General features: G+C 33.9%; 7 protein-coding genes and 2 long non-coding RNA genes across 12 annotated transcripts; 7 read left to right on the top strand and 2 right to left on the bottom strand.

Annotated features, from left to right (window-relative positions):
• Positions 1–424: 424 nt before the first annotated feature.
• LOC125776850 (uncharacterized) lies at positions 425–1,368 on the bottom strand. Its single transcript, XR_007422024.1, has 2 exons — positions 657–1,368; positions 425–593 (listed from the first exon to the last, which is right to left on the bottom strand). It is a non-coding gene; the product is annotated as an uncharacterized LOC125776850 (long non-coding RNA).
• A 672-nt stretch (positions 1,369–2,040) lies between these two features.
• LOC105231775 (cecropin-1) lies at positions 2,041–2,523 on the top strand. Its single transcript, XM_011213231.4, has 2 exons — positions 2,041–2,230; positions 2,319–2,523. The coding sequence occupies exons 1-2, from the start codon at positions 2,132–2,134 to the stop codon at positions 2,409–2,411; spliced, it is 192 nt and encodes a 63-aa protein (XP_011211533.1). The 5' UTR covers positions 2,041–2,131; the 3' UTR covers positions 2,412–2,523.
• A 3,224-nt stretch (positions 2,524–5,747) lies between these two features.
• Positions 5,748–6,233, top strand: LOC125776843 (cecropin-1-like). Its single transcript, XM_049450463.1, has 2 exons — positions 5,748–5,922; positions 6,023–6,233. Exons 1-2 carry the CDS (start codon positions 5,824–5,826, stop codon positions 6,113–6,115), a joined length of 192 nt encoding a protein of 63 aa, XP_049306420.1. The 5' UTR covers positions 5,748–5,823; the 3' UTR covers positions 6,116–6,233.
• A 2,359-nt stretch (positions 6,234–8,592) lies between these two features.
• Positions 8,593–9,130, top strand: LOC105231780 (cecropin-2). The gene is made up of 2 exons (XM_011213236.4): positions 8,593–8,798; positions 8,887–9,130. Exons 1-2 carry the CDS (start codon positions 8,700–8,702, stop codon positions 8,977–8,979), a joined length of 192 nt encoding a protein of 63 aa, XP_011211538.2. The 5' UTR covers positions 8,593–8,699; the 3' UTR covers positions 8,980–9,130.
• A 3,990-nt stretch (positions 9,131–13,120) lies between these two features.
• On the bottom strand, positions 13,121–13,828 carry LOC105231779 (uncharacterized). Its single transcript, XR_852798.3, has 3 exons — positions 13,690–13,828; positions 13,377–13,630; positions 13,121–13,311 (listed from the first exon to the last, which is right to left on the bottom strand). It is a non-coding gene; the product is annotated as an uncharacterized LOC105231779 (long non-coding RNA).
• A 1,644-nt stretch (positions 13,829–15,472) lies between these two features.
• Positions 15,473–25,345, top strand: LOC125776842 (cecropin-1-like). 3 transcript variants are annotated; one of them, XM_049450461.1, is made up of 3 exons: positions 15,473–15,651; positions 15,756–15,885; positions 25,299–25,345. In XM_049450461.1, the coding sequence occupies exons 1-2, from the start codon at positions 15,553–15,555 to the stop codon at positions 15,846–15,848; spliced, it is 192 nt and encodes a 63-aa protein (XP_049306418.1). In that variant the 5' UTR covers positions 15,473–15,552; the 3' UTR covers positions 15,849–15,885; positions 25,299–25,345. The 3 variants fall into 3 exon arrangements, with proteins under 3 accessions (XP_049306418.1, XP_049306419.1, XP_049306417.1); XM_049450462.1 differs by lacking the exon at positions 25,299–25,345 and adding an exon at positions 22,864–22,953; XM_049450460.1 differs by lacking the exon at positions 25,299–25,345 and having other exon boundaries at positions 15,756–15,909.
• LOC125776844 (cecropin-1-like) lies at positions 19,484–22,871 on the top strand. 2 transcript variants are annotated; one of them, XM_049450465.1, is made up of 3 exons: positions 19,484–19,581; positions 22,538–22,642; positions 22,734–22,871. In XM_049450465.1, the coding sequence occupies exons 2-3, from the start codon at positions 22,544–22,546 to the stop codon at positions 22,824–22,826; spliced, it is 192 nt and encodes a 63-aa protein (XP_049306422.1). In that variant the 5' UTR covers positions 19,484–19,581; positions 22,538–22,543; the 3' UTR covers positions 22,827–22,871. The 2 variants fall into 2 exon arrangements, with proteins under 2 accessions (XP_049306422.1, XP_049306421.1); XM_049450464.1 differs by lacking the exon at positions 19,484–19,581 and having other exon boundaries at positions 22,445–22,642.
• On the top strand, positions 19,554–19,977 carry LOC125776847 (cecropin-1-like). The gene is made up of 2 exons (XM_049450468.1): positions 19,554–19,688; positions 19,761–19,977. The coding sequence occupies exons 1-2, from the start codon at positions 19,590–19,592 to the stop codon at positions 19,851–19,853; spliced, it is 192 nt and encodes a 63-aa protein (XP_049306425.1). The 5' UTR covers positions 19,554–19,589; the 3' UTR covers positions 19,854–19,977.
• On the top strand, positions 24,864–25,345 carry LOC105231778 (cecropin-1-like). Its single transcript, XM_019992329.3, has 2 exons — positions 24,864–25,068; positions 25,169–25,345. The coding sequence occupies exons 1-2, from the start codon at positions 24,970–24,972 to the stop codon at positions 25,259–25,261; spliced, it is 192 nt and encodes a 63-aa protein (XP_019847888.2). The 5' UTR covers positions 24,864–24,969; the 3' UTR covers positions 25,262–25,345.
• Positions 25,346–25,402: the final 57 nt, after the last annotated feature.

Genomic DNA, 25,402 nt, shown 5'->3' with positions numbered 1-25,402 from the left:
AGTTTGGAAGGGTATGCACTGAAAGTACTTTACTATTTTTTATAGTACCAAAAAATCACACTTCTTGTAGGAAATTAATATGTTTAATTAAAAGATATCTGGAACTATATTAGAGCGAGAACCGTCAAAACACATTAGGCATGTTTTCGTTCACTGGGTCAATAGAACTGAAGTTCAGACTGACTATATGATACATGAAAATGCTAAGAGATGAAATAAGGTAGTATCGGTTAATGGGATATAATAAGACCCTAAAAAGTTCAGCTGGAAGACTCAAAATTATATAAAGTATATTTTAAAAATTTATTTTTGTTACTTATGTACATCATTATTTTATAAAGTCCAATAAAATATTTAAAAATATTAAATATTCTTAAATTATAAATTCTTTGACATTTTCAAAAATTTACTTATTTTACAGAGATACACAGCCAATTAATAACTTTAGTTAAAAAAAAATACTGAATAAAAAATTATTCCTCTTCATTCGAATCTGGATCCAAAGTTTTTAGTATCTTTCCAAGTGCATCAATACTTGTAGCAATTTTATTGATCTTCCCCGCATTTTCGTTCACCGCATTCACTACTTGATTCTGAAAAGGCAAACACTTGTAATTAATACCGGAAGACTTGAGTGCATTAAGCAAATAGCTCACCGTTCCTTCGTTCAGATCGTCCAACCAATCGGCCTGTGTGAATCCCACAGCCGCAATGAGCAAAAAGACAGCAAAGATAACCGCGAGTTTTGTATTCATCGTGAATGAAGCGAAGACAACGAGTACGGAGAGTTGAATGATTGACCTCCAGTCAATTCATTGCTTTTATATATTTTACCATAAAAGGGATCGACGCTTACGAGCGCGCTTGCTAATTAAACGGGGATTTTTGCACAGATGCTGTTCTGGAGTAGTTTTTAGTGATAAGAAATCGCATAAGCAAGCTGACGGCTAACAATAATTTCTACACAAGAATGCTTTATATTTTTAGAGAGATCTGTCTGTCGGCACAGTAATTGATAGGCATACATATACATATATACTTGTATGTATGCAATATTTTTATTAGATACAGTAGCAAAATCAGTTCATAGCTTCATTAATGAACGAAAATTGTTTAACGAAGCTTTCGGCTAAAAATTATTTTAGAAGGTTTGAAATCTATTTAACAATGTTTAATTCAATAAACACCGTTTGGCAAGCTTGAATTTTTATATTATGGGATCAGTTTGAAACTTGTTGCATTGAACTCATAATATATTGGTATCCAAAGGATTACAAACATTTTGATGGATATTTTATTGCAAATAGCAGACCATAGAATCACCGTCGCCGTAGACGCTTTCTTGAAAAATGAGGAAAGATAATCGGCTATTTTCTCAGTGACCATTTTTTAATATTCTCAAATTATTTGTCAATAGAACTTGAAAAAGAAAAATGCGATTCCTTGATGCTACTTCCAGAAAAAAATGTTGTCTCTTCTGAGGGTTTTAGACGACATGTGTATACCCTTAATCAAATGGGTATTTGCCAAAATAAAAAATAAAAAAACCAAAAATAAAACTTTATATTTCTGAATTAGAAATTCATCAAGTGTAGATTGATTTTACTATTTATAATTATAATAATAATATAATCCAAATGTATATGGACTAAAACTAAGGTAACAAAAGTCGATCGACAATTTTTAGAATCCACACACACACCAATTTAATATTTTTGTGCAATTTTTTATGAATTTCTAAATGAAAATTTGAATTTTTTTATATAAATATACATATTTATTTACAATATAACTACTAAGATATTTTTATTTGACAAAATTAACCCAAAAATTGGTTTCTTAAAAATTATATGATGTTGCAAACACATACCAAGAAGCATACATATACAGCAACAAGAGAAAACAAAGCTTCTCTATTCAGTATTAATTGAAAGAAATCCCCCACAACGCGCTGATAACGAAAGGTGACGTTGGATTATATTTCCGATGTTCACGTGCTACGAGTATAAAAACATCGTCGAGCTGACAAATGATCATTAAACACTACTCTCACGTTGAAGAAAGCAGAAGTACATCAAGCTTAATAAATCTAGCACACATACATTATAATTAAAAAAAAACCTAAATAAAAATGAATTTCAATAAAATTTTCGTTCTCCTGGCTGTGTTCATCGCCGTCTTCGCTGGTCAAACTGAGGCGGGATGGTTGAAAAAGATTGGCAAGAAAATTGTAAGTATCATTTCAATATTAAAAAAAAACTTTACACACACATTTCTATATATCTTATTAATTTCAATTTCTCTCCATAAAATTTCAGGAACGCGTCGGTCAACATACACGAGATGCTACCATCCAGACTATTGCTGTGGCTCAACAGGCCGCCAATGTTGCAGCAACTGTGAAAGGATAAACTGAATCTGTTCGAAAGTTAACACAAAAGCATTTATGTACCTTAATTAAGTTTAATATTTATTTATTTAGAAAATAGTAAACGATTTATGGAGATTAAAATGAAACTACTTACTTGAATAAAAAATTTTTCCAAAAAAATTACATATTTTTAATTTTATTTATATATGTTTTTATAATGGTATCACGAACAATTAGAACAAGTTCCTTCATCGAGAGATATCTAAAATCTGCTACTATTAAAACTGACGCTCTAGATATTATTTTAGCAATATAAAAGTAGTTGATAGAAATTGCTGTTTTCAGTTAACTCTGAATGATGATAAAAACCAATCATTTTCGGCAAAAATTTGTTGCTTTATATTTAGTAATATGGTATATATATTGGTAATAGGTCACAGAGATAAAAGGTTCTATAGATAAAGCTTTGAAACTCATTTTGATGGCATGGTATTTAATTGTTACGCTGGGGATTCCTACATCATTTGAATAAAATTACACAGCTTTGACCTTGCATCATAGTGGTATTTGAGAAGTACTTTGCTGTTTGAAAACGGCACAAAAAGTTGTACGAGGGCTGCTATATATATTTCTGGCCTAATAATGAAAATAGGCATATTTATCAACGAAAATGGTTTTTTTTTCGTTGGATTTGGCTCGTCTTGGAAGACCCACACGGACCCTTTTTTTGAGCGATTGTCAAATTGTGCGGGATCCAACGAGAACAAACCTTTTTTACGGCCAGGTGTTCATGCAATATCGAATGTATGCTGGTGGGAGAAATGCATAGGCATGTCTCTATCTGAAGGTATGTATGTTACATGACGGTTTTGCATTATCAGTTCACGTACGGCATAAGTACATGCCACGACGACATAATTTGTGGAACAGATCGGTACTCCACTATATGGTACAATACAGCGTATTTTTTTTTAATTTCCGTTAGACAACTAACTTAAAGTAAATATTAACTAAATATATCAGTGATAATTCGACAAAATATACTTCCTCAACCTACTACTGCATTCTCCCGAGCAGTAAACAAAATCTCTATCTAAATATCTATAGAAAGTGTACATATGTTTTACTAGTTAACCACATAAAGTATAGTATATATATGAATAATCAGAGTGACGAGTTGAGTCACTTTAACCTGTGTATGGTTTACGCGAACTAGCCCCTCAATTTTTGAAATATCTGAAATTTTATACACGTAGTTTTCTCCCCAAAAAGATGTTCATTTGTCAGAACAAGTGATAGCAGACCACAAAAGCAAAACGATTGAACTCAATTCCTCGTATGGAAAACTTTCTTTAGACAAGGTTTCTTCACGAAATTTGGCATAGATTATTATCTAAGGCAACGGTGGAATATTCCAATTAATTCTTCAGATTGGAGAAACTGCCTTAAAAATAGACCGTTTAAAATCAATATAAAGATTTTTTTACTACTCTGATTAAATTGAAAGGCGAATTTTGTCCATTTCATCTCCTTCAAAGTAATCCACTCCCGCTACAATACACTTCCAAATACAATACATTTCCAATCCCAGTCACCATAGCACTTGGAAAAATCCTCCGTCGTGATGGCCATCAAAGCCTTCTTCGATTCAGCTTTTACATCCTCAATTGAGTCAAAACGGTGTCCTCGGAGTGGTCATGTAAATTTACTGAATAGCCAAAAGTTACACGAAGGTAAATCAGGCGAATGCGTTGGTTGCGGCATGATATTAGTTGAAAATATGGCGAAATGAACACGAATAACCAATGCAACATGAGATGGTGCATTATCGCACTTCTTTGTTCAATAAATTCAGAAAAGTAAAAATCGAAGAATTTACTTTTAGAGCCTCATAAAACGACGCGTTTCTCAAATACTAATGAATATTTTGACGTGAAATTTACCGTAGATGTCATTAGCAGTACTACCAACTTACAGAAAAACGATTTACCGATAGAATAAGTTAAAAATTCACCTTTCAATTTGATCACAGTAATATAACCTTTTTTGATTTAACCGGTGATTTCCAAAATGACGAATCAAATTTGGTTTACCGGCAACAAAAGTTGATTGTGGGATTAAAAAATATGGTTTAACAATATCAAATAAAGAAAACGAAAAAATAATGAGAAATCACCTAATACCCAGGAAAACAATAGTTATGAGGTGTCGGCAATAATTCGCGTATAAATGAGCAGATTATTAACATGTTTTTGTGTTGCTGAACTGAAACCAAGAAATAAAGTAACAAATACAACAAGCGAAAGACAGAAATATAATTTAAAAAAAAGCAAAACTACAAAAATTCAAGAAACATGGGTGCTTGTCTGTAAAGACATTTTAATTAATTATTCGCACAACTACCCTGCAGGAAAATTGAATCAACAATCTATCGAAGTAAACAAAGTCACGTCTACTCGATAAAATTTGGAAACTAAATCATTTTTGTATAACAAAATATTTATTTTCACACCGTTATATATTCAAAATTACAAAACTCAACAAATCTGAAGGAAAAATGTGCGACTGATGTGCTAAGAGCTCTGTTGGGTATTTGAGGTGTTCTGGCTTCGAAGTTTTGAGTTTAAAGCTTTTCCACCACATTCAACTAATTTCGTTATTTTAATGCAGCCCTTCACTGCAACACAAATTCCAAGAGTTAGAAAATATTTACTATCATTTTCGGTTGAAACAACCCAAATTTGTTTAATATTTTCCTGCTGGGTCATGTAACAATTTTCTTTTCGATGCGTTTACATATGAGCATATGAGTAGATTTATTTAAGAAGATATCAATTAATGAAAAATATCTGAAGTTTTTACGTAAACTTGTTTATGTACACAAATTTTATTAACACAAGTGATTTTTTATTTCAGAGTATTAAAAATAATATCTACTTAGTATATAGTTTTATGAAAGGCTCAAACTAATATACATACAAAGTTCATCTATCCATATCCATATCCCAAACTGTTTTCTTATGTGATAAATGACAAATTTAAAATTTCCCTAGCAGATTTTAGATTGCATTAGAGCTCTCTATGAGATGATGGCTGAAAAAGGGGGACTTTTGCACAGACCACATTCTAGAGTTTAAGCGATAAGAAAGCACCGGCTAAAGCGTAAAAATAGAGAGATTGGGTATACAATTTCTATGATGCTGCAAATACATACATTCATATACATATGCTCGTACATACATAGGCACATTCAAGTACACAGCGATCCCCTGTCATAGCAGGAAATCCCCGACAACGCGCTGATAACGAAAGCTGACACTTAATTGTATTTCCGATGTGTTCACGCCGGCTATAAAAACAACGGCAAGCTTGCTAATGATCAATAAACATAATTCGAACGTTAAAGAATAGAGAACTTCTCAACGGCCGTAAAATAAACTCACACTAACAAAATGAACTTCAACAAAATTTTTGTTCTTCTGGCCGTGTTCATTGCTGTCTTCGCCGCACAAACCGAGGCAGGATGGTTGAAAAAGATTGGCAAGAAAATTGTAAGTCTGCAAGAACTACCACAAGCTGAAATATATTTCTCTACTACTTGTTAAAGAACGCAGCATTTATTAATTTCACTTTCTTTCGATAAAATTTCAGGAGCGCGTGGGTCAACATACACGAGATGCCACCATCCAGACCATCGCTGTGGCGCAACAGGCAGCCAATGTTGCAGCAACTGTAAAAGGTTAAACTGAAGCTGTGTGGAAGTTGCAACAAAAGCCTTTATGTACCTTAATTAAGTTTAATATTTATTTATTTAGATAATTTTGTGACAGAAATACAGAAATAAAGTTGAGAATGAAATCAAGTTTTTCCATGATTTACTTTTTTACTTATAATTGTTTTATGAGATTTGTTTTTGGAAGACATTTTTTAGTTCGACGAGCCGTCCGATTCTACAACATTTTTCTCTATACTAAGGTAGTCGAGCTTTGTTCAAAAAGTATCGTAAATTCTATGTTCCTTAAGACCAGGTCACATATGTACATATTGTCCTCTTCAAAGTAATCAGCGTTTTTCCAATCCTCAAAACACTTAAAAAATTAAGAATTCCTGAGATCAGGCCCCTTGTGACTTGTTATCAAAACTGAAGAGGTGTTTTCATGAACCTCCTACGCTACTCTACTTAATGACCGTACGATCCTTTGGCAAGACCTCATGATGCGCAACATCCCTGCAATTGAAGAAAACTATTAGCAAAACCTTCACATTCGGCCTAACTAAGTAGGCGCACTATTTTCTTGGATCATCCGGCAGCTTGGATTAGGAGGGTCCTCGCGACTCTATGAAAGCATTTTCTACACCGATGCCTTGGACTAAAGCAAGGTAGCTTCACCATAAGCCACAGTCTGCATGCGGAATGCTTTCGAGAACTGAATTTTCTTTTACAAACACAATTTTATACAGATTCTTTGATCCCTTTTTGTAATAAGCAAAAAGCGAAGACAAACCAAAGCGCGTCCAAGCAGAACGAAACGTTCAATATGGCCGACCTTGTCAGCATAAGTAAAGCATATGAGTACAAACATAACGCAACCAAACAATAGAAAATCAAATACAAGTAGCGAGACTCTTTTACGAGCCAGGCTAATTGACTGAAATTTAGATTAACCCTATCAACAGATTTGTGGCAAACTCCGGGTCACTTGACGCTCTTTTTAATCCAACCTTGGGAGCTCGGAGCATTGACAACCGACGCGACGTAGCTGCAAAAGTGGATCACTTGTAATCTCACGAATATCAGAATGATTACCTAACCTCACCTACACTAGTTTCAAACCTTTAATCAGCCTACGAAGCTAATATAGCATAAGCATGACAAAAGTATGTACATAATATTCCGACGCATTTATTTGAGAAAAATCAATCTTTACTAAGAAAAGTAATTTTAATTTATTCCTAATATAGGGCTTAAGATATAATTACACCCTGAACAGGGGATATTAAGTTTGTCACGAAATTCGTAACACCCGAAAGGAACTGGCATGACTGGCTTGGTCGAGATAGGTATGGCCGTCTATTCGTCGGTCAGTCTGTCTGTATATACGCGAACTAGTCCCTCAGTGTTTCAGATATCGACCTGAAATTTTCACACGTCCTTTTCTCCGTAAAAATCAGCTATTTTGTCTGAACCGCCATACAATTTGACCGATCAAAATCAAGCTAACGATTCATTGGGACACTTAACACCCTGAAGAAACCATATGAATAAGGGAATTTGTGTTATCGGTGTTAAATACTTTTTTTTAAAATATCGACAGGATATTATGTGATCCTGTGATATAAATGGCATTATATATTGTATCTGAATGCATTGAAATAATATTGAATATTGAATATTCTGGCGAAAAATCATAAAATATATTTGGTAACCTAAAATTGCATAAAGAAATACTCATTTGATCATAAATGATACAAATTGTAACCATTTAATTTCCCAGGCCTTGAAGACACAGATTTCTCAAACTTCCTTTAGGATATCATTAACCTCAGTAATATTTTAAATAGTCTACAATTTGAGGATATATGGGCCGTAGTGTTATGGCTAGACATTTGGTGTCCTACTCAGGGTGACCTAGATTTCAACTCAACTTTACTACTGTAAATTACACTTATATACCGTAGGCAAAAAATAGTAAGACTTTTTAATTTAAATTTCGGATGAAAACTCAAGTATGAAAATAAAAAATAATCAGCTCGCACTTCCCTCCTTTATTATTTTGCTATTTAAATTTTCGCTTAGACGATAGAGTGGTAATATACATATTCAGTAAACTAATTAATGTATGAAGTATTCCCCATTTGTTCAAAGACATTAATAATACGAAAAAAACTTAATTTTATATATAGACATAAATGCATATATATATGACTATAAATTTGTGAGCTTACTAGACTTATAATTCATGAGATATGTACGTATGTATGAGTACAATCATATTTCTCAGTACGTAGATATTTGAAATTTTTTCAATTAACTCAAAGGCGAATAATTTAAAATTTTTATGATGCTGAAAATATGTACTACATGCATACGAGTACATACATACAACAAAGCTACATTATTAAGCGTTGAAACGAAATAAATCCCCGCCAAAACACTGATAACGCCGCTGTCGCTGTTGTGTAGTTATTACGGGCATACTACGAGTATAAAGCCGCGGTTGTGCTGGTGATCGATCAACAAACACAATTCGAGTGTCAACGAAAGCGGAAGCACACCAAGTGTAATATCTATCATACACAAATCGAAAAACTTAAACAATTAGACAAAATGAACTTCAACAAAATTTTCGTTCTCCTGGCTGTCTTCATCGCCGTCTTTGCTGGTCAAACCGAGGCAGGATGGTTAAAAAAGATTGGCAAGAAAATTGTAAGTCTCCAAACTTAAACATATTTTTCTACAAATTTTTAAGGAACGAAGTATTTATGAATTTCCAATTTTTTCCGTAAAATTTCAGGAGCGTGTCGGTCAACATACACGAGATGCCTCAATCCAGACCATCGCTGTGGCGCAACAGGCAGCCAATGTGGCAGCAACATTGAAGGGATAAGCTGAATGTTTTCCTGCCCAAAATATACATATGTTTACACGTGTTATAGCTTAATTTAAATGAATAATATTTATTTAGACATTTTTGTGACTGATTTATGAGGAGTAAAAGATAAGAAGTTTTTTATTAAAATAAAGTATTGAAAAAAATAGACGGATTGTTTACATTTCTTAATAAAATTTCCACTATTCTTCGATTAGATATTTGCTGGTTTAGTAGTTGTCATAAATATAAAGTTTCTATTTAAATAATTTTTAGTTAAAAAATATTGCCGTGAGACAAACAGCGAGGAAATTGTGTGCTTTGCCAATAAAATAAAATTTTACCATAGAACCCAATTGCAAAAGCTGAAATATCACAGTATAATGTTTAATATTTAATTAATTATCAATATTTATTTTGTAGCTTTGAAAGTAATCCCCATCAGCGAATTTTATTTTATCTCTTCGATCGACTGAAAACGGGTTCCATGAAGCGGCGGTTTCAGTTTGACGAACAAGGAAAAATCACACAGAGCCAAATCTGGTGAATACGGTGATTGATCGATGGCATTCAATGCGTTTTGGCTTTAAATTCGGTCAAAATCGTGGCTCGATACGATGGTGCATTATTATCAAGTAAAATCCATGATTTGTTCTTCCACAATTCCAGCCGTTTTCGACGGATGTACGGTAAAATAAAACTCCTTATTGACCGTCTGTCCATTCAGAATAAATTTATGATGCATCAAACTACGAATATCGAAAAAAACAATGAGCATCACCTTGATTTTTTCTGCGGCTTTGGCATGATTTTTTTTGGTTTCGGATCGTTTTTTCCCCCTTTCCTATTGTTGTTTGCATGTCAAACTTCATCATTGGTAGTTATAATGTTGCTCTCCATGAATGTGGAATCGGAATTCGCATGATCATGCATGTCCAAAGAGACTTGTTTACAGTAATCTTTTTGAAAAAAATTCAGCTTTATCGGGACGAGTTGAGCAAGAATTCATACCCAAAATATCCACCAAAATCTTTCAAACAGACTCGCGAGAGATGTCTCTTGCCACCGCTCTAACACTTGCCTGAGGATTTTCAAACTCCATTACCTTCAGTTTTTTAATATTTTCATCAGTTGAAGAGGTCGAAAGTCGTCCAGAACGAGGCATGTCTTCAACGATTTCTTGAACGTATTTGAAGGCTTTGTACCACTTGTAGGTTTGTGTTTTTGATAAAACTGAATCACCGGAAGGCTTTTCCAATATTCGCAACGATTCCGCACACGAAATTTGGTTAGAAATACAAAATTTGAGACAACTTCTTTCCTCGGTACTTTGGTCCACAATGTATACTCAAATAGAATCCGTCATTATAGGAACTTTCTTCATATAGATCTTTATCCATAATATAAATATCATTTTAAATATAGTCAAAAAAGTATTATCCTTGTCAAATAAACCATTTATGAAAAAGAGAAAAAATGCCAGTTTCTAGTAAAATGCCTGAGTAACATACATACATACACATGTATATCTCAAATTTAACTTTCGGATCCAAAAACAATTAAGCTTTCGGACTTAATTATAGCAAATCAGTAAATATCAAAAGCTCACAGACCGAAATCCAGTTCTTTAATGTACTCTTTCCTGAGTTACCGACGGTTATTTACACAGGTGTTTCCCAAAATGACGTTAGTAAAGCGATTTGACATTTTGAAAAAAAACAGAAATGAAAGAAACGGGAAACTGTGATAAAGAGGAATCACCTAATACCAAGAAAAGCGATTAAAATGACGTCGCACCAATAGTTCGCGAATAAAATGCAGTTCGGTAACCTCCTTTGTATTGTTGGATTTTAAGTAAGAAAAATAATAAAAACTAACATATCAGACGAACGAAAGCTAAGAAAATTACGAAGAAGAAATAGCGAAACCACGAACATTCATGAAACATTATACAAATATGTGCGTTTGTAGCTCCATGTATGGTTAATTATTCACAAAAACACCCTGCAGGAAAACTTAGTCATCGCACTAGCGAAATGTGGTAAACTGACTAGTTAAGCTAAGGAAAATCTATTATTTATTCAAATAAACAAATTATTATATTTAATTAACATTATGTTAAGAAAACAACCTATTTGGTCATTTATCATATAATTTCTTTTCAAAAAATATAATAAGTGATTCCTCAGATAATGTAAATATAAATTTTAAATTCGATATATGCGAAAATTGTGACTTGCCTAACAAATTTCATAAACTGACTTCTTAAAAAAAATATGGGAATAATTCCAGATACAGTTTGAGGGCACCAAAAGACTAAGTCAATTAATTTTGAACCAATAAACTGTTCACAAAATCAGTTTATAGTAATGAAATATTTATCAAAAATAATTTTTTTATGAATATATATCGGATATGAAATCAAATAGTTCAAAAATGTAAAGTAATTCAGAAATTAATATTAAAACTTGATATTTTCGTTGACATAATTTTACTGAAATCTTAGTTAATACTAATACCTACAGGGCATTCCCAATGAATAAAGTTATACTTGTAAGTATAAACGCATTTATGAATGAAGCTGTGCTGAATTAATTGAGCTCTTTGTTTACGTGCCTTTACTCATAAAAATTACTATAAACGTAGGTATGAGCATATGTGTGATGGATGACGATTAAAGTGATTTTTTGTTTCCGAAGCTCAAAGTGTAAATAACCGAGGCGGTTCTTTGTTGTTGTCAAAGATTGGGGAACCTAACGATGATTCAAAATTAACCCAAAAAACAATGATTGATTATGGAAGCTGCTTCTTGTATTTGAAAATTAAGTAATTGGCCCCAAATGTGAGAAATGACTGTTAGGGGAAGCCTGTAATGTCAGTGACCAACGAGTTGGAAAATACGAGACACATTTCGAACATGAAATCAGGTTTGCTAGCATTAAGTACACATAACGCAAAACTTCAATGATATTGGATATTGAACTTGAATTGATAATATTCGACCGAATAGACCATGTTCAGCCCACAGTGAAGAAAATAAAGCAGCCGTAGCTGAGAGTGTACATGAAGACCAAAGAGAGTTGATACGGCCCCGTTCGCAGTAACTCGGACCGAAGTATGTAACGTGCATTTTACGTCGAGATCTTAAATTGTAAGCGATCAACGATGCAGCTTTAGCCAGACTGAAGCTGTTTGACCTTCCCAAGCGACATCACTTCGCTTTATAGCCTTTTAAGAAGTTCCAGGAATATCAGACCTTTTTTAGCCACATTTTGTTTAGCGATTGAGCCTATTTCTGACTTAATGGGTATGTACTCGTAAATCCACGAAATTGCCGACTTTGGGACGAAGAGCAACTTTAAGAGATTCAAGAGCTGCCATTTCATCCAAAGCTCCACCGTGGGCCAGTCGAATCCTCAATGCATATTTTTTTCAAAAATGATGCCCGTTCGAACGTAACCTTCAATGGCGACCGCTATCGCGCCAAGATAATCGACTGATGCCTGAAATTGAAGCTGCTGCTATCGGCGACATTTGGTTCCAACGAGACCGTGCCACTTCACACACATCGCTTCAATTAATGGATTTATTGAAAGAACACTTCAGTGAGCAGAAAATGTCACGTTTGGGACGGTTTATCGTGTGATATCATACCGTTAGAATTTCTCCTGTGAGGATATTTAAAGTCTAAAGTCTATGCGGACAATCCGCTCGATTCAGGCTTTGGAGCAAATCATCACGCGTGTCATTCGCCAGTGACCAATCGAAATGATCTCTTTAACTTAAGGGGTTGTTCTTGTGAACTACAAAAATCGATATATTATCGAATATGATCTGAGAAACTCTTTTGGAGATATGAGCGTGTTTGTAAATATTTTTTAATCGGTTCCCAAAATTTTAAACGCGTTTTGTCGAAACTCTGTTTTCAGAGTCGGTGAGACAATTTTCTCTAATCGGATGAGATAATCGACTTGAAATTTTCACACGACCTTCTTAGATATACACATCTATTAGTCAGGTAATGATCGAAGGAAGAGGATTTTAACAATAATTTGGATTTTTAGACCAGCAGAAGAAATTAAAAAAAAAATTTTGTAATTTTAAATAACTTAAGCTTACTATTCTCCAGCTTTTTAATTTAAATTAAATTCACTGGATCTAACTGTTCTCGAAATTTCCCATACATTTACGGATTTATTGTTAATTTCTTTTAAAAATACCTTTTACAAATACACAACGAATACAACTTTATTAGTTTCAATTATAAAAACTTTTCAACAACTTTTCAAAGTTCTGAGCAGTTTGGGACGCTTGGTTAATTAAATCCGCTTTCTTTTGCAGCATGTCAGTCTGAAAATGAAAACAGACTTGATATTAACCCAAGTATTTGAACGTAATATTAGGAAATATCTAACAGAACTCTTAGCGAGGTTTATCAAACCAGAGAGACCGCCAAAAATATCCTGCTGTTGGCATTCCACGCCCGCAAGAAGCAGGAATACAGCACATATAACCGCAATTTTAGTAATCATTGTAAGATGGATCGTAATAATTGCTAGTTTTTAAAACGGAACCCGACAATCACGAATGCGATGGACAACGGAAGTAACTTTTGCTAGAAATAGCAGCTAAACAAGCGTGATTCAGACTTTTAAAGATTTCTATAGAGCTGTTTTAGATTATAAAAATTAGACACGGTAGCAAATTTGATTGACCGTAACGAAATACCTGGTGTGACCAATGAAATCCCCTGCTACAGATTATAATACGAATATTCGCCACAGTAAGCCACTTTTACTTAGGAAGTCAGTTTGTTTGACAGCTAGATGCTATATTGGCTTGATCTGAACAAAAGTTTTTGATGCAAGAACTTGATTTTGGCCGGTCACTTTGTATGGTAGCTCGATGTTAGAGTGGATCATTATCGTCAGAGAATTGGAGGAAACTTTCGAATCGATATCTGAACTGAAAGGTAACCAAATGACCGGTTACAGATTAGTTAATCACTTGTTTATACCCTTTATAGGGTATTCGACTTTTCCATCTCGCAGCCCCCACTAAATGTATCAATATCTAGCTTATCTAGCTGACTAATACGTACGGTGTATTGTCAGATGATTTAACGGTGACCAGTAAAATCGATAAATGGCTCTTAGGGAAAGATATCGAGCTTAATTTCAAATGTCAAGTTTTACTTCGGTACCTTTGTTCATCTCAGAATTACTCACTGTCAAATATTCGATGAGAGCCACAATGATGTTCTATGAAAAATTTGTAAAATAGTAGTAAGTACCTTGTTGTAAGAGTATAACGAAATGATCAAATAAAAATTTAAAATATTGTTATCAAATGAAAGTTTCTTAGAAGTCATAATATACATTCAAGAAAAAATTATTATCAGGATTTCACCTACTCAAAAGTGGTCCATTCGGAAAGTCCAATTTTGGGCAACTTTTTCGAGCATTTCGGCCGGAATAGCCCGAATTTCTTCGGAAATGTTGTCTTCCAAAGCTGGAATAGTTGCTGGCTTATTTCTGTAGACTTTAGACTTGACGTAGCCCCACAAAAAATAGTCTAAAGGCGTTAAATCGCATGATCTTGGTGGCCAACTTACGGGTCCATTTCTTGAGATGAATTGTTGTCCGAAGTTTTCCCTCAAAATGGCCATAGAATCGCGAGCTGTGTGGCATGTAGCGCCATCTTGTTGAAACCACATGTCAACCAAGTTCAGTTCTTCCATTTTTGGCAACAAAAAGTTTGTTAGCATCGAACGATAGCGATCGCCATTCACCGTAACGTTGCGTCCAACAGCATCTTTGAAAAAATACGGTCCAATGATTCCACCAGCGTACAAACCACACCAAACAGTGCATTTTTCGGGATGCATGGGCAGTTCTTGAACGGCTTCTGGTTGCTCTTCACCCCAAATGCGGCAATTTTGCTTATTTACGTAGCCATTCAACCAGAAATGAGCCTCATCGCTGAACAAAACACGCGCGCGAAACACATTTCGAACCGAACACTGATTTTGGTAATAAAATTCAATGATTTGCAAGCGTTGCTCGTTAGTAAGTCTATTCATGATGAAATGTCAAAGCATACTGAGCATCTTTCTCTTTGACACCATGTCTGAAATCCCACGTGATCTGTCAAATACTAATGCATGAAAATCCTAACCTCAAAAAAATCACCCGTTAGTAGTAAGTACCTTGTTGTAAGAGTACAACGAAATGATCAAATAAAAATTGAAAATATTGTTATCAAATGAAAGTTTCTAAGAAGTCATGACATACATTCAAGAAAAAATTATTATCAGGATTTCACCTACTCAAAAGTGGAAGTGATCATAATTTTATATAGAGCTACATATAATACCTAGATTTGAATATACTCCAGCAAGCGTTGAGTACCATTGAAAGAAATCCCCGACAACGCGCTGATAACAAAAAGTGGCGCTTGATTGCATTTCCGATGTCCGCGTGCAACGAGTATAAAAATAGCCTCAAGCTGGCGAATGATCAACAAACACAATTCCAACGTTGAAGAACACAGTACTTCTCAACAAGCTTAAAATAAACGTATACTGACAAAATGAACTTCAATAAAATTTTCGTTTTTCTGGCTGTATTCATTGCCGTCTTCGCCGCACAAACTGAGGCAGGATGGTTGAAAAAGATTGGCAAGAAAATTGTTAGTGTCCAACAAATTCTCTAAACTGAAATATATACCTCTACAAATTCTTAAATTACAAAGCATTTATTAATTAAACTCAATTTCTTTCGATAAAATTTCAGGAGCGCGTCGGTCAACATACACGAGATGCTACCATCCAGACCATTGCCGTAGCGCAACAGGCCGCCAATGTTGCGGCAACATTGAAGGGATAAACTGAATATGTTGGAATGTTGTTACAACAAATATTTACATATGTACTTAAATTAGTTTAGTATTTATTTATTTATACCATTTTGTGACTAAAATTAAAATTATAATAATTGAATAAAATCAAATATACCAAAAAATAAACGCTCATTATTTTCACGCCCCACGTTATCAATAATAAAGCCAAGTTAGAAGGAAAAATTAGTAGATTTCTAACAAGTTTCCAATTTCAAAAAAAAAGAAAAAAAATCAAGAAATTAAAAGAAAATAAACTTAATTCTAAAAATAAAATAATTGTAATTGCGTGTTTGTTTTTGTTAGCACAGAAGATATGATGGGTATTTTTTCTGAAAATATTGTTCAGTGTTCTGTTGATTATATTGCTAAGGTATCCACTTCAATTTGGAAAACACTTACTATTTGCAAATACTTCCACTGCTTGAAGGCTATTGTTATTGTTTTGATAAGCATTATATTATGCTTTAATAATTTTTTTTTAAATGTTCTTAACTCGTACCGGTAGCTTTTTGAAGCACATTCAGTGATAAGTGAATGTCATAGCAAATATGGTATGTATCTCTATAGCCAACTTTCACAGTGGTACAGATCGACAGTGTGCACTATTGGTTAAAATTATATTGTATTATGGTTTGCGAAAAATGGACTATATAATATATACTTTAATATCTATAATACCTATTAGAAACATATAAATAATATTAAAGTGGGGATTTCTGCAACCATTGGTCTTTATCCGGTCAAGGACTGTCAACTTGGCAGCATTTTGAAGAATGTTTTTTCTCGATATAACAACAAAATATATACATATATGGTATATATTTACCAAACATATGTTATATGTGCTGCTCATTCAATACCCATTAGTTCACTAGAGCTCATACTAGGGTACTCTGATGGATCCCCTTTGGACAAGCCAATTCAAAAGTATAAAAGCTTATGTGAACGCGGTAACAAATCGGCACCAGTCGTCAAAATTTATGACTTGTAGCTGTTGGTACCCGAATTTAATATCTGGGGCCTTAAAATGATGATCCAAATGTTCAAAAATATTACAAAGTTAAGAAAAGATAGAATTAAAATATCAAAATTCAAATTTCTTTTATACTTTTAGTCGCTATAGTACTTATATAATTTCTGTTGGACAATATGCCATATACGACATGAACAACATACATTACATAGCTTTTACTGTAAGGCAGAGAACGTTCACTTACTATTAAGAGAGAGTTGGAAAGGCTTTCCTAGAGGTGTCTAAGACCCATTTTTCAATGCATCAAGCACAAAAAAATGTTTGAGCCACCTTAACACATATACTCGTATAGATATGTATATATAACTGCATGTGACAAATATTAATTCACCTGTAATTCAAACACTACTAACTGAAATTGAAAATTATTACATTTGAAAATACGAGGGCTGTCCGATAAATAACCGACCTCAACGTGAAGCTAGCGGCACATCTGAAAAAAAGTTTCTACTTCAAATTGTGCATATTATAATAGCTACTCGCCAAAATTTCAGAAATTTATCTTGCGCAATTATCTGTTGACAGTCGTTTTTGTGAGTCTATTTCGGTGATTTCCCCAAAATGGAAAAAATTTAATATCGACCTGTAATTAAATTTTTATTTTTGAAAGGCAATAAGAATTCACAAATCAAAGATGAGTTGGACTCTGTGTATGGTGACTCTGCACCATCCTTTACCACCGTAAAATTTGGGGCAGCTGAATTTAAACGTGGTCGCAGGAGCTTGGAAGATGATGAACGTCCTGGGCGTCCAAAAACTGTAACCACTAACGATAACATCGCTAAAGTTCATCAATTGGTACTAGACGACCGCCGGATTAAAGTTAGGGAAATAGCTGAGTTTATGAAGATGTCAAGAGAATGTGTTTGCCATATATTAAACCAAGATTGGGGCATGAAAAAGCTGTCCGCGCGTTGGGTGCCGCGTTTGCTTACGCTAGACCACATACGTGCGCGAATGAACATTTCCAGCGCTCTGTTGGCTCAGTTTAGAGGCAATAAGACCGAGTTTTGGCGCCGATTAATAACTGTAGACGAAACTTGGATTCATCATTATACGCCCGAAACAAAAAACCAATCTAAACAGTGGATTGAAAAGGGGGAACCAGCTCCAAAACAACCTAAAGCTGTGTATTCGGCTGGGAAAGTGATGGCGAGTGTTTTTTGGGACAGCCATGGAATTATTTTTATCGACTATCTTGAAAAAGAAAAAACTATAACAGGAGCATACTACGCATCATTATTGGACAAGCTAAAGGAAGAAATTTCGAAAAATCGGCCACATTTGCAAAAAAAGAAAGTCTTGTTCCACCAAGACAACGCACCATCTCACACCTCAACAGTCGCCATGGCGAAAATCCACGAATTGCGGTTCGAACTGCTTGACCATCCATCTTATTCACCGGATCTAGCACCAAGCGACTTTTTTTTGTTTCCTCAACTTAAAACTGCGCTCGGTGGCCAGAGATTTTCGTCAAATGAGAAGGCAATCTCTTTCGTGAACTCGTATTTTGCAGACAAAGACGCCAAGTACTATTTGGAAGGGTTGCAGAGATGGGAGCATCGCTGGGAGAAGTGTGTGGAGTTACAAGGAGACTTTGTAGAAAAAAAAAAAAAAAAAATTTTGAAAAAGACGCGTGCATCATGGTTAGGTCGGTTATTTATCGGACAGCCCTCGTATTATAGTGAGTAAAAGACGAATAATTTTTTTTCGCTTGCTATGCTCGAAATAGGTTGTTAGATATCCTCTATCTAAGGAAGTCCCTCCAAATGTCTTAAATGTAACTGGAAGATCCATCGCCTTTTAGTTTTCTATTTGTTCTTATTATCAGATCAAAAATGTCAAATCTCACTTCCAAATACTTGAAATAATATGTCATGCCATAATGCGAAACATAAGTGACCATTTTTGTAGAGTTGTAGATATCCCACAAAACTATGAATTTTCGAAGTTACTGTTCTTTTTTTTATTGAGTTATAGAATTCAAAAGAAAGAAATTAATTTGCCTTAGAATAATTAAACTTTAACCAATCATATCTTTTAAACGGGTAGGCTTATGAAAAAATCATATGAGAAATTTTGTAATCTATTAAACGAAAAAATGATTTGAATTTTTCGATCTGATAATAAAAAAAATGTGCACTCTGTAAGGCAGAGAACGTTCACTTGGAATTAGGAGACTTGGAAAGGCTTTCCTGGAGGTATCTTAGACCTATTTTTCAGAATATCAAGCGCAAAAAATTTTTTGACCCACCTTAGCACAAATATACATACATATGTATATATAACTTAATGTGACAAATATTAATTTACCTGTAATTCAAACACTACTAACTGAAATTGAAAATTATTACATTTGATAATATTTGCACATATTCGCTAATATTGTGTAAATAATAAAATTAATTGCACACATTAACGCTAGGACTGAAAACACAAAATTGAGATGATGCTGAAAACACATACATACTTACCTAGCAACACTGCTAGTCTCTACAATGTAGAGTAGAAAGAAATACCCGACAACGCGCTGATAAGGAAAGCTTCCGTTTGCTTTGTACCTCTCTCGTACTATAAAAGCAAAGCTGTGCAGGTGAACCATCAACAAACAAAATTTGAACGTCGAAGAAAGTAGAAACACACCAAGCTTAAAAAATCTTTCATACAAACAAACAAATCTACATACATAAACAAAATGAACTTCAACAAGATTTTCGTTCTTCTGACTGTCTTCATTGCCGTATTCGCCGGACAGACTGAGGCGGGTTGGTTGAAAAAGATTGGCAAGAAAATTGTAAGTTAGAAAAAGTAACTCAAGACTAAACTATATGTATTAACTAAACTCAATTTCATTCCTAAATTTCAGGAGCGCGTGGGTCAACATACCCGAGATGCCACCATCCAGACTATTGCTGTGGCTCAGCAGGCAGCCAATGTTGCGGCAACGTTGAAGGGTTAACTGAATCTGTTCGGAAGCTCTAAATAACATATGTGTACCTAACTTAAGATTAATATTTATTTATTTAGAAAATTATGTGACTGATTTCTGGATATTGAAATAAAAGTATTTGAATAAAACTAAATTTTACCGAAAAGTTTTAGTTAATATTATCTAAACCTTGGTTATAGTATTCTTAGATAAAAAAACTAAAACAACTTCCTCTTAAGATACGAACAATTTCGATGTTTTTGTTGACTAATTTTTTTTCTACTAGTATTAATATACTCTTAACGAGTTTCTTATGAAAATTGATTATCGATGCGGGCTTAAGACATGTCGGAAGTCATTAAGGTGTCTATAAAAGCATTAACAAAGATAAAAGAACTAATATTTATATAACACTAACTGTCTATTATCGGAGCAATATTTTCATCCTTTTCCTTCGATCTTATCAAATCAAATATTCAAATCTCGTCAATATCAAGGTGTTAGAAACCAAAATTCAATTATTTTATGGTTTTTGTTTAGTTTCAAAATGTTGCAAAGGCTTATCTGAATGGGTGTTTCTCAATATGACGTACTATATGAAATATTAAGTTTCCATCAATAAGAGTTTGGGAAAAAGTTGACTATAATAAAAATCCATAAACGAAAAGATACGAAACTAGGAATAAAGAGGAATCACCTAGCACCAGAAAAAACAATACACAAGACGATTCACCAATAATTTGCGAATAAAAACCAGATCGATTACTTTTTTCTGTGTTGTTGTGTTGAATGTAAACAAATATAAATTAACAAAAAAAAATGCGATGAAAGATAGAAAACTTATTAAAGGAAATAATGAAATCACAATCGAAGTCTACCATGTATTAATAAGTTGCGAATATAAATGAAAGAGGTCGAAACAAAAACTTTTTCTGTAGCTCGGAAGGTGGTTTTATCGCAACCACCACAGCAGGGATATATCGCCAAGTGATAACCCCCTGTTTCTGTCCATGGCGAACCCACTTGTTGGTGTAAAGTTGAACTCAAAAGAGGCTTGTGAAAAGTGGCTGTCCGAGTTCTTCGCAAATAAAGAGGGGAGCTTCTACAAGGGGGGCATTATGAAGTTGCCGTCTAGTCGGAAGCAGATTATCGAACGAAACGGCGCATATTTGAACTAAATCCGATCACTGTAACACTTTTATAAAGCATTGAATGAAGGCCAAAAAGCGGAAAGGAGATATTTTCCAACCTAATGTATACCAAAAAAACGTTAATCTCGGTTTCACTGAAGTTATTACATTTCAGAGCTGCATTTCTTTTTGTTTTGAAGAATTTCCCTGCTGGGTCATTTATAATTATATTTTCCTTTCTAAACATATGTACATAAGTGCATATAGATTTGTATGTGAAACATTTTTTATGAATGAAACAGATCTGAGCTTATCACACAAATTGCTTACGTTTTTGTAAAATTTACTATACACGAACGTTTAAACAGATTCGCGTGATTTTTTTTCCGAAACACAAAGCGTAAATAACTGAACGTTTTATTTGCGTGTGATTTTAATTTGTTGTTGCCAGATGCCGGGAAACCAAGCTGCAAATCGAAATTCTCGCCAAAAACAGTGATTAATAAGCAGCTTCTTTCTGAACTTCAGAAATTGACTTCTAATTGGAAGAAATATATCATGCAGTGCTTATTAAATGATGCCGGAAAAAGATAAGCAAATTTCTGAGAAATTTCGACAAGTCAAAATATATGTATATATTCACAGGAATATATAAAGCATTCAGTTTTTTATAATAAAACTTCAGAATTAGATGATGCTACAAGAAACAAATCCGACCTAAACGTAAATGCGTTTTAAATTCCAGCCCTGAGACGAACACCATTGTAAAGTATTACTCTTCATTCGAATCTGCATCTAAATTTATTAATATTTTTCCAGGAGTAACATACAAATATTGAGCATTTTCGTTCACCGCATTAACTACTTGACTCTGAAAAAGCAAACACTTGAAATTAATACCGGAAGTACATTGAGCAAATAACTCACAGTTCCTTCGTCTGGATCCTCCAGCCAATCGGCCTGTGTGAATCCCACAGACGCAATAAGCAAAGAGACAGCAATGATTATCGAGATTTTTTACTTTACAATGTCAAGTTTATATTTTGCCATAAAGAGATCGACGCTTACATGCGCAATGGCTAAAGAAAAGGGGATTTTTGCTTTTCTAAAATTTTAGTGATAAGAAAGCGGAGAAGCAGCCTTAACTCTAAAAATAATCTTTATACACTAGTGCAATATATTTTTAGAAATGCTTTTATGACTGTGTGATAGTTGGGTGATGTCGTCCGAATGGATGAAAACACTCGAGTTTCGGCGCAGTACCCGCGGGGAAACAAGAAGAAAGGAAAGAAAGAAAGACCTCTACGTTGGAAAGGCCAAGCGGAGAAGGAGCTGGCTACACTTGGAATCTCCAATTCACATATGTATATACATACATATTTGCACTCTACTGAATACCGCATGCAAGGAAATCCCCGGCATCGCGCTGATAAGGAAAGTGTCATTTGCTTTGTACCTCTGTCATGCTATAAAAGCAAAGCTGAGCCACTGAATTATCAACAAACACAATTCGAAATTCGAAGAAAGTGGAAGCACATCAAGCTTTAATAATTTTTCGCACAAAGAAACAAATCTACATACACAAACAAAATGAACTTCAACAAAATTTTCGTTCTTCTGGCTGTCTTCATCGCCGTCTTCGCTGGACAAACTGAGGCGGGATGGTTGAAAAAGATTGGCAAGAAAATTGTAAGTTAAATAATAACTCAAAATAATATATAAATTTCAATGTGCATTCTGCAATAAGAAGTATTTCTCAATTTCTCCCTATACATTTCAGGAGCGCGTCGGTCAACATACACGAGATGCCACCATCCAGACTATTGCCGTAGCGCAACAGGCCGCCAATGTTGCGGCAACATTGAAGGGATAAACTGAATAAGTTCGCTACCTGATACAACAAATATTTATGTACTTAAAATTAGTTTAGTATTTATTTATTTAGACCATTTTGTGACTAAAATTAAAATTATAGTATTTGAATAAAATTAAATTTTCAAAAAACTACAAACTTTTTATTTTTACATGCCATATTAGCAATTGAAATGGATAGAAGCAAAGCCAAGATTGCATGAAAAAATATCAGATTTCTAACAAGTTTCCAATTTTAAATCCAAGAAGTTAAAAGTAAATAAACCTAATTCTAAAAATAGGTGATTGCGTGTTTTTTCTTGTTAGAACAGAAGATATGGTGGACATTTTTTCTGAAAGTTTCGTTGAGTGTTCCGTTTATTATATTAGCTGAATTGCCCACTTCAATATGAAAAACACTTACCCTTTGCAAATACTTCCACTACTTGTCTAGATATTAAAGCCACTTATTTTGATAAGCAATACATTATTCTTCGAGGAAATTTTTAATTGTTCTAAATTCGTACCGGAAGCTTTTAGAAACACATTCGGCGATAAGTGTCATCGCAAATACGTATTCGTGCGTTCCAAAGTAAACAGGACTTAAAAATAAAAACAGCAAATTGTTTTTTCCGATAATCAATTTATTTTATTCAAAATAGTCTCCTTCTGCTTCAATACAACCACCTTTTGCCATTTTTCTACTATAGACATTATTCAAATTTCCAGAACGGAAGCGATCGAACTGACAGCATCGTCTCCGTAAACTTTACAAAATTCATTAGTGGCTTGCCTGGCATTCTTCCTTTTTCATAAAAAAATTTCAAAATATAGCGAATTATTTCATTACTTTCACTCATTTTTGAACAGCTGTAACTCTTTTTCAGCTTCCTCGAATTTAATTTTTTTTTGGTTAAATATAGTTTAAAATTTCACCTTTCCAACATTATATGGTATGACACAATGTGATTGGTAGCACTGGAGATATACGACTGCAACGACATCAATTGACAAAATACGAAAAGACTTTTTCTACTATCATATATTTTATACGTACTGCTCATTGAAAACCCTCTTGTGAACTTAGAAGGCTTGCTTGGGCTATTATGGACAAACCAATACACTTCAAAAGTGTAGAAGCTTAGGTGAACACGGTAACAAATCGGCTCCGAATGTAATCGTCAAAATTTATGATTTGTAGCTATTTGTTCCCTAAATTAATACAATATCTGTGTCCCAGACCATTGAACTGCGAAGTTGGTTTAAAGTTTAATTTACTCTACATATGATTCTCCTCTGTGAAGAAAGAATTAATAATAAAGCATACTTGTGCCGCCATTTTCAGTACCCACCAGTGGAAATTATTTTTATGTTAAAATTTTTCTTAACTTTCCTGGCTTTTTTTACATAAGAAATATTTTAAAGAGTATTGGCTGATATTACCCAATTTTTATTCGTAAGTCTTGCCATGGATTTTGTACATAATAAAAAAAAACCAACAATTATTACAATATAGACTCAAACATTGACCTAATTCCAGTTGAATACTTTTGTAAAAAAGAAATAGGTCGCGAACGGTTATTTAAAAAAAATTGAGACCTAATTTGAGTAAGAAAACTGTAGATTATCCAAAAATGCTGAATTAATTTATTTTATTTCTTTCCAATAAGGCAAGTCCTCGCTTTAGGATACTTGACATCCCTGGGTAATAAAACTTAAGTTTTTCCCCATTGCAAGTACTTCAATGGTCACGTATAATACGTATCTACGTACATATGTATATATAACTGCATGTTTAAGCAGCGAATAAATCTTTACCTGAAATATAAACCAATAAAAATATTCTAGCTTATGTTGTCTAGGTAATATTTGTAATTGCACCAATTAACCCAAAGACTGAAAAAAATTTAGATGATGCTGGCAACACATACTACACACTCAGCAACATCGTTACTTTCTTCAGTGGAAATTATGAGTGGAAAGAAATCCCCGACAACGCGCTGATAAGGAAAGGTTCCGTTTGCTTTGTACCTCTGTCGTGCTATAAAAGCAAAGCTGCGCTAGTGAACTATCAACAAACACAATTCGAACGTCGAAGAAAGTAGAAGCACACCAAGCTTAAATAATATTTCATTCAAGCAATCAAATCTACATACACAAACAAAATGAACTTCAACAAAATTTTTGTTCTTTTGGCTGTCTTCATCGCCGTCTTCGCTGGACAAACTGAGGCGGGATGGTTGAAAAAGATTGGCAAGAAAATTGTAAGTTAAATATTATAATTCAAAAATAAAATAAATATATGAATTTACTCTTCAATAAGAAGGATTTATTAACATCTCAATTTCTCTCCATACATTTCAGGAGCGCGTGGGTCAACATACCCGAGATGCCACCATCCAAACCATTGCCGTAGCGCAACAGGCCGCCAATGTTGCAGCAACTTTGAAGGGATAAACTAAACATGTTCAGTTGTTGTTACAACAAATATTTATGTACTTAAATTAGTTTAGTATTTATTTATTTAGACATATTTGTGACAGAATAACGGAAATTAAAGTAGGAGTATTTGAATAAAAATAATTGTTTCCAAAAAAT

Source organism: Bactrocera dorsalis, chromosome 2, assembly GCF_023373825.1.
Source record: "Bactrocera dorsalis isolate Fly_Bdor chromosome 2, ASM2337382v1, whole genome shotgun sequence".
Taxonomy (NCBI): domain Eukaryota; kingdom Metazoa; phylum Arthropoda; class Insecta; order Diptera; family Tephritidae; genus Bactrocera; species Bactrocera dorsalis.
Note: the sequence above shows the minus strand (reverse complement) of the source record. Positions and strands in the feature narration are given on the sequence as shown.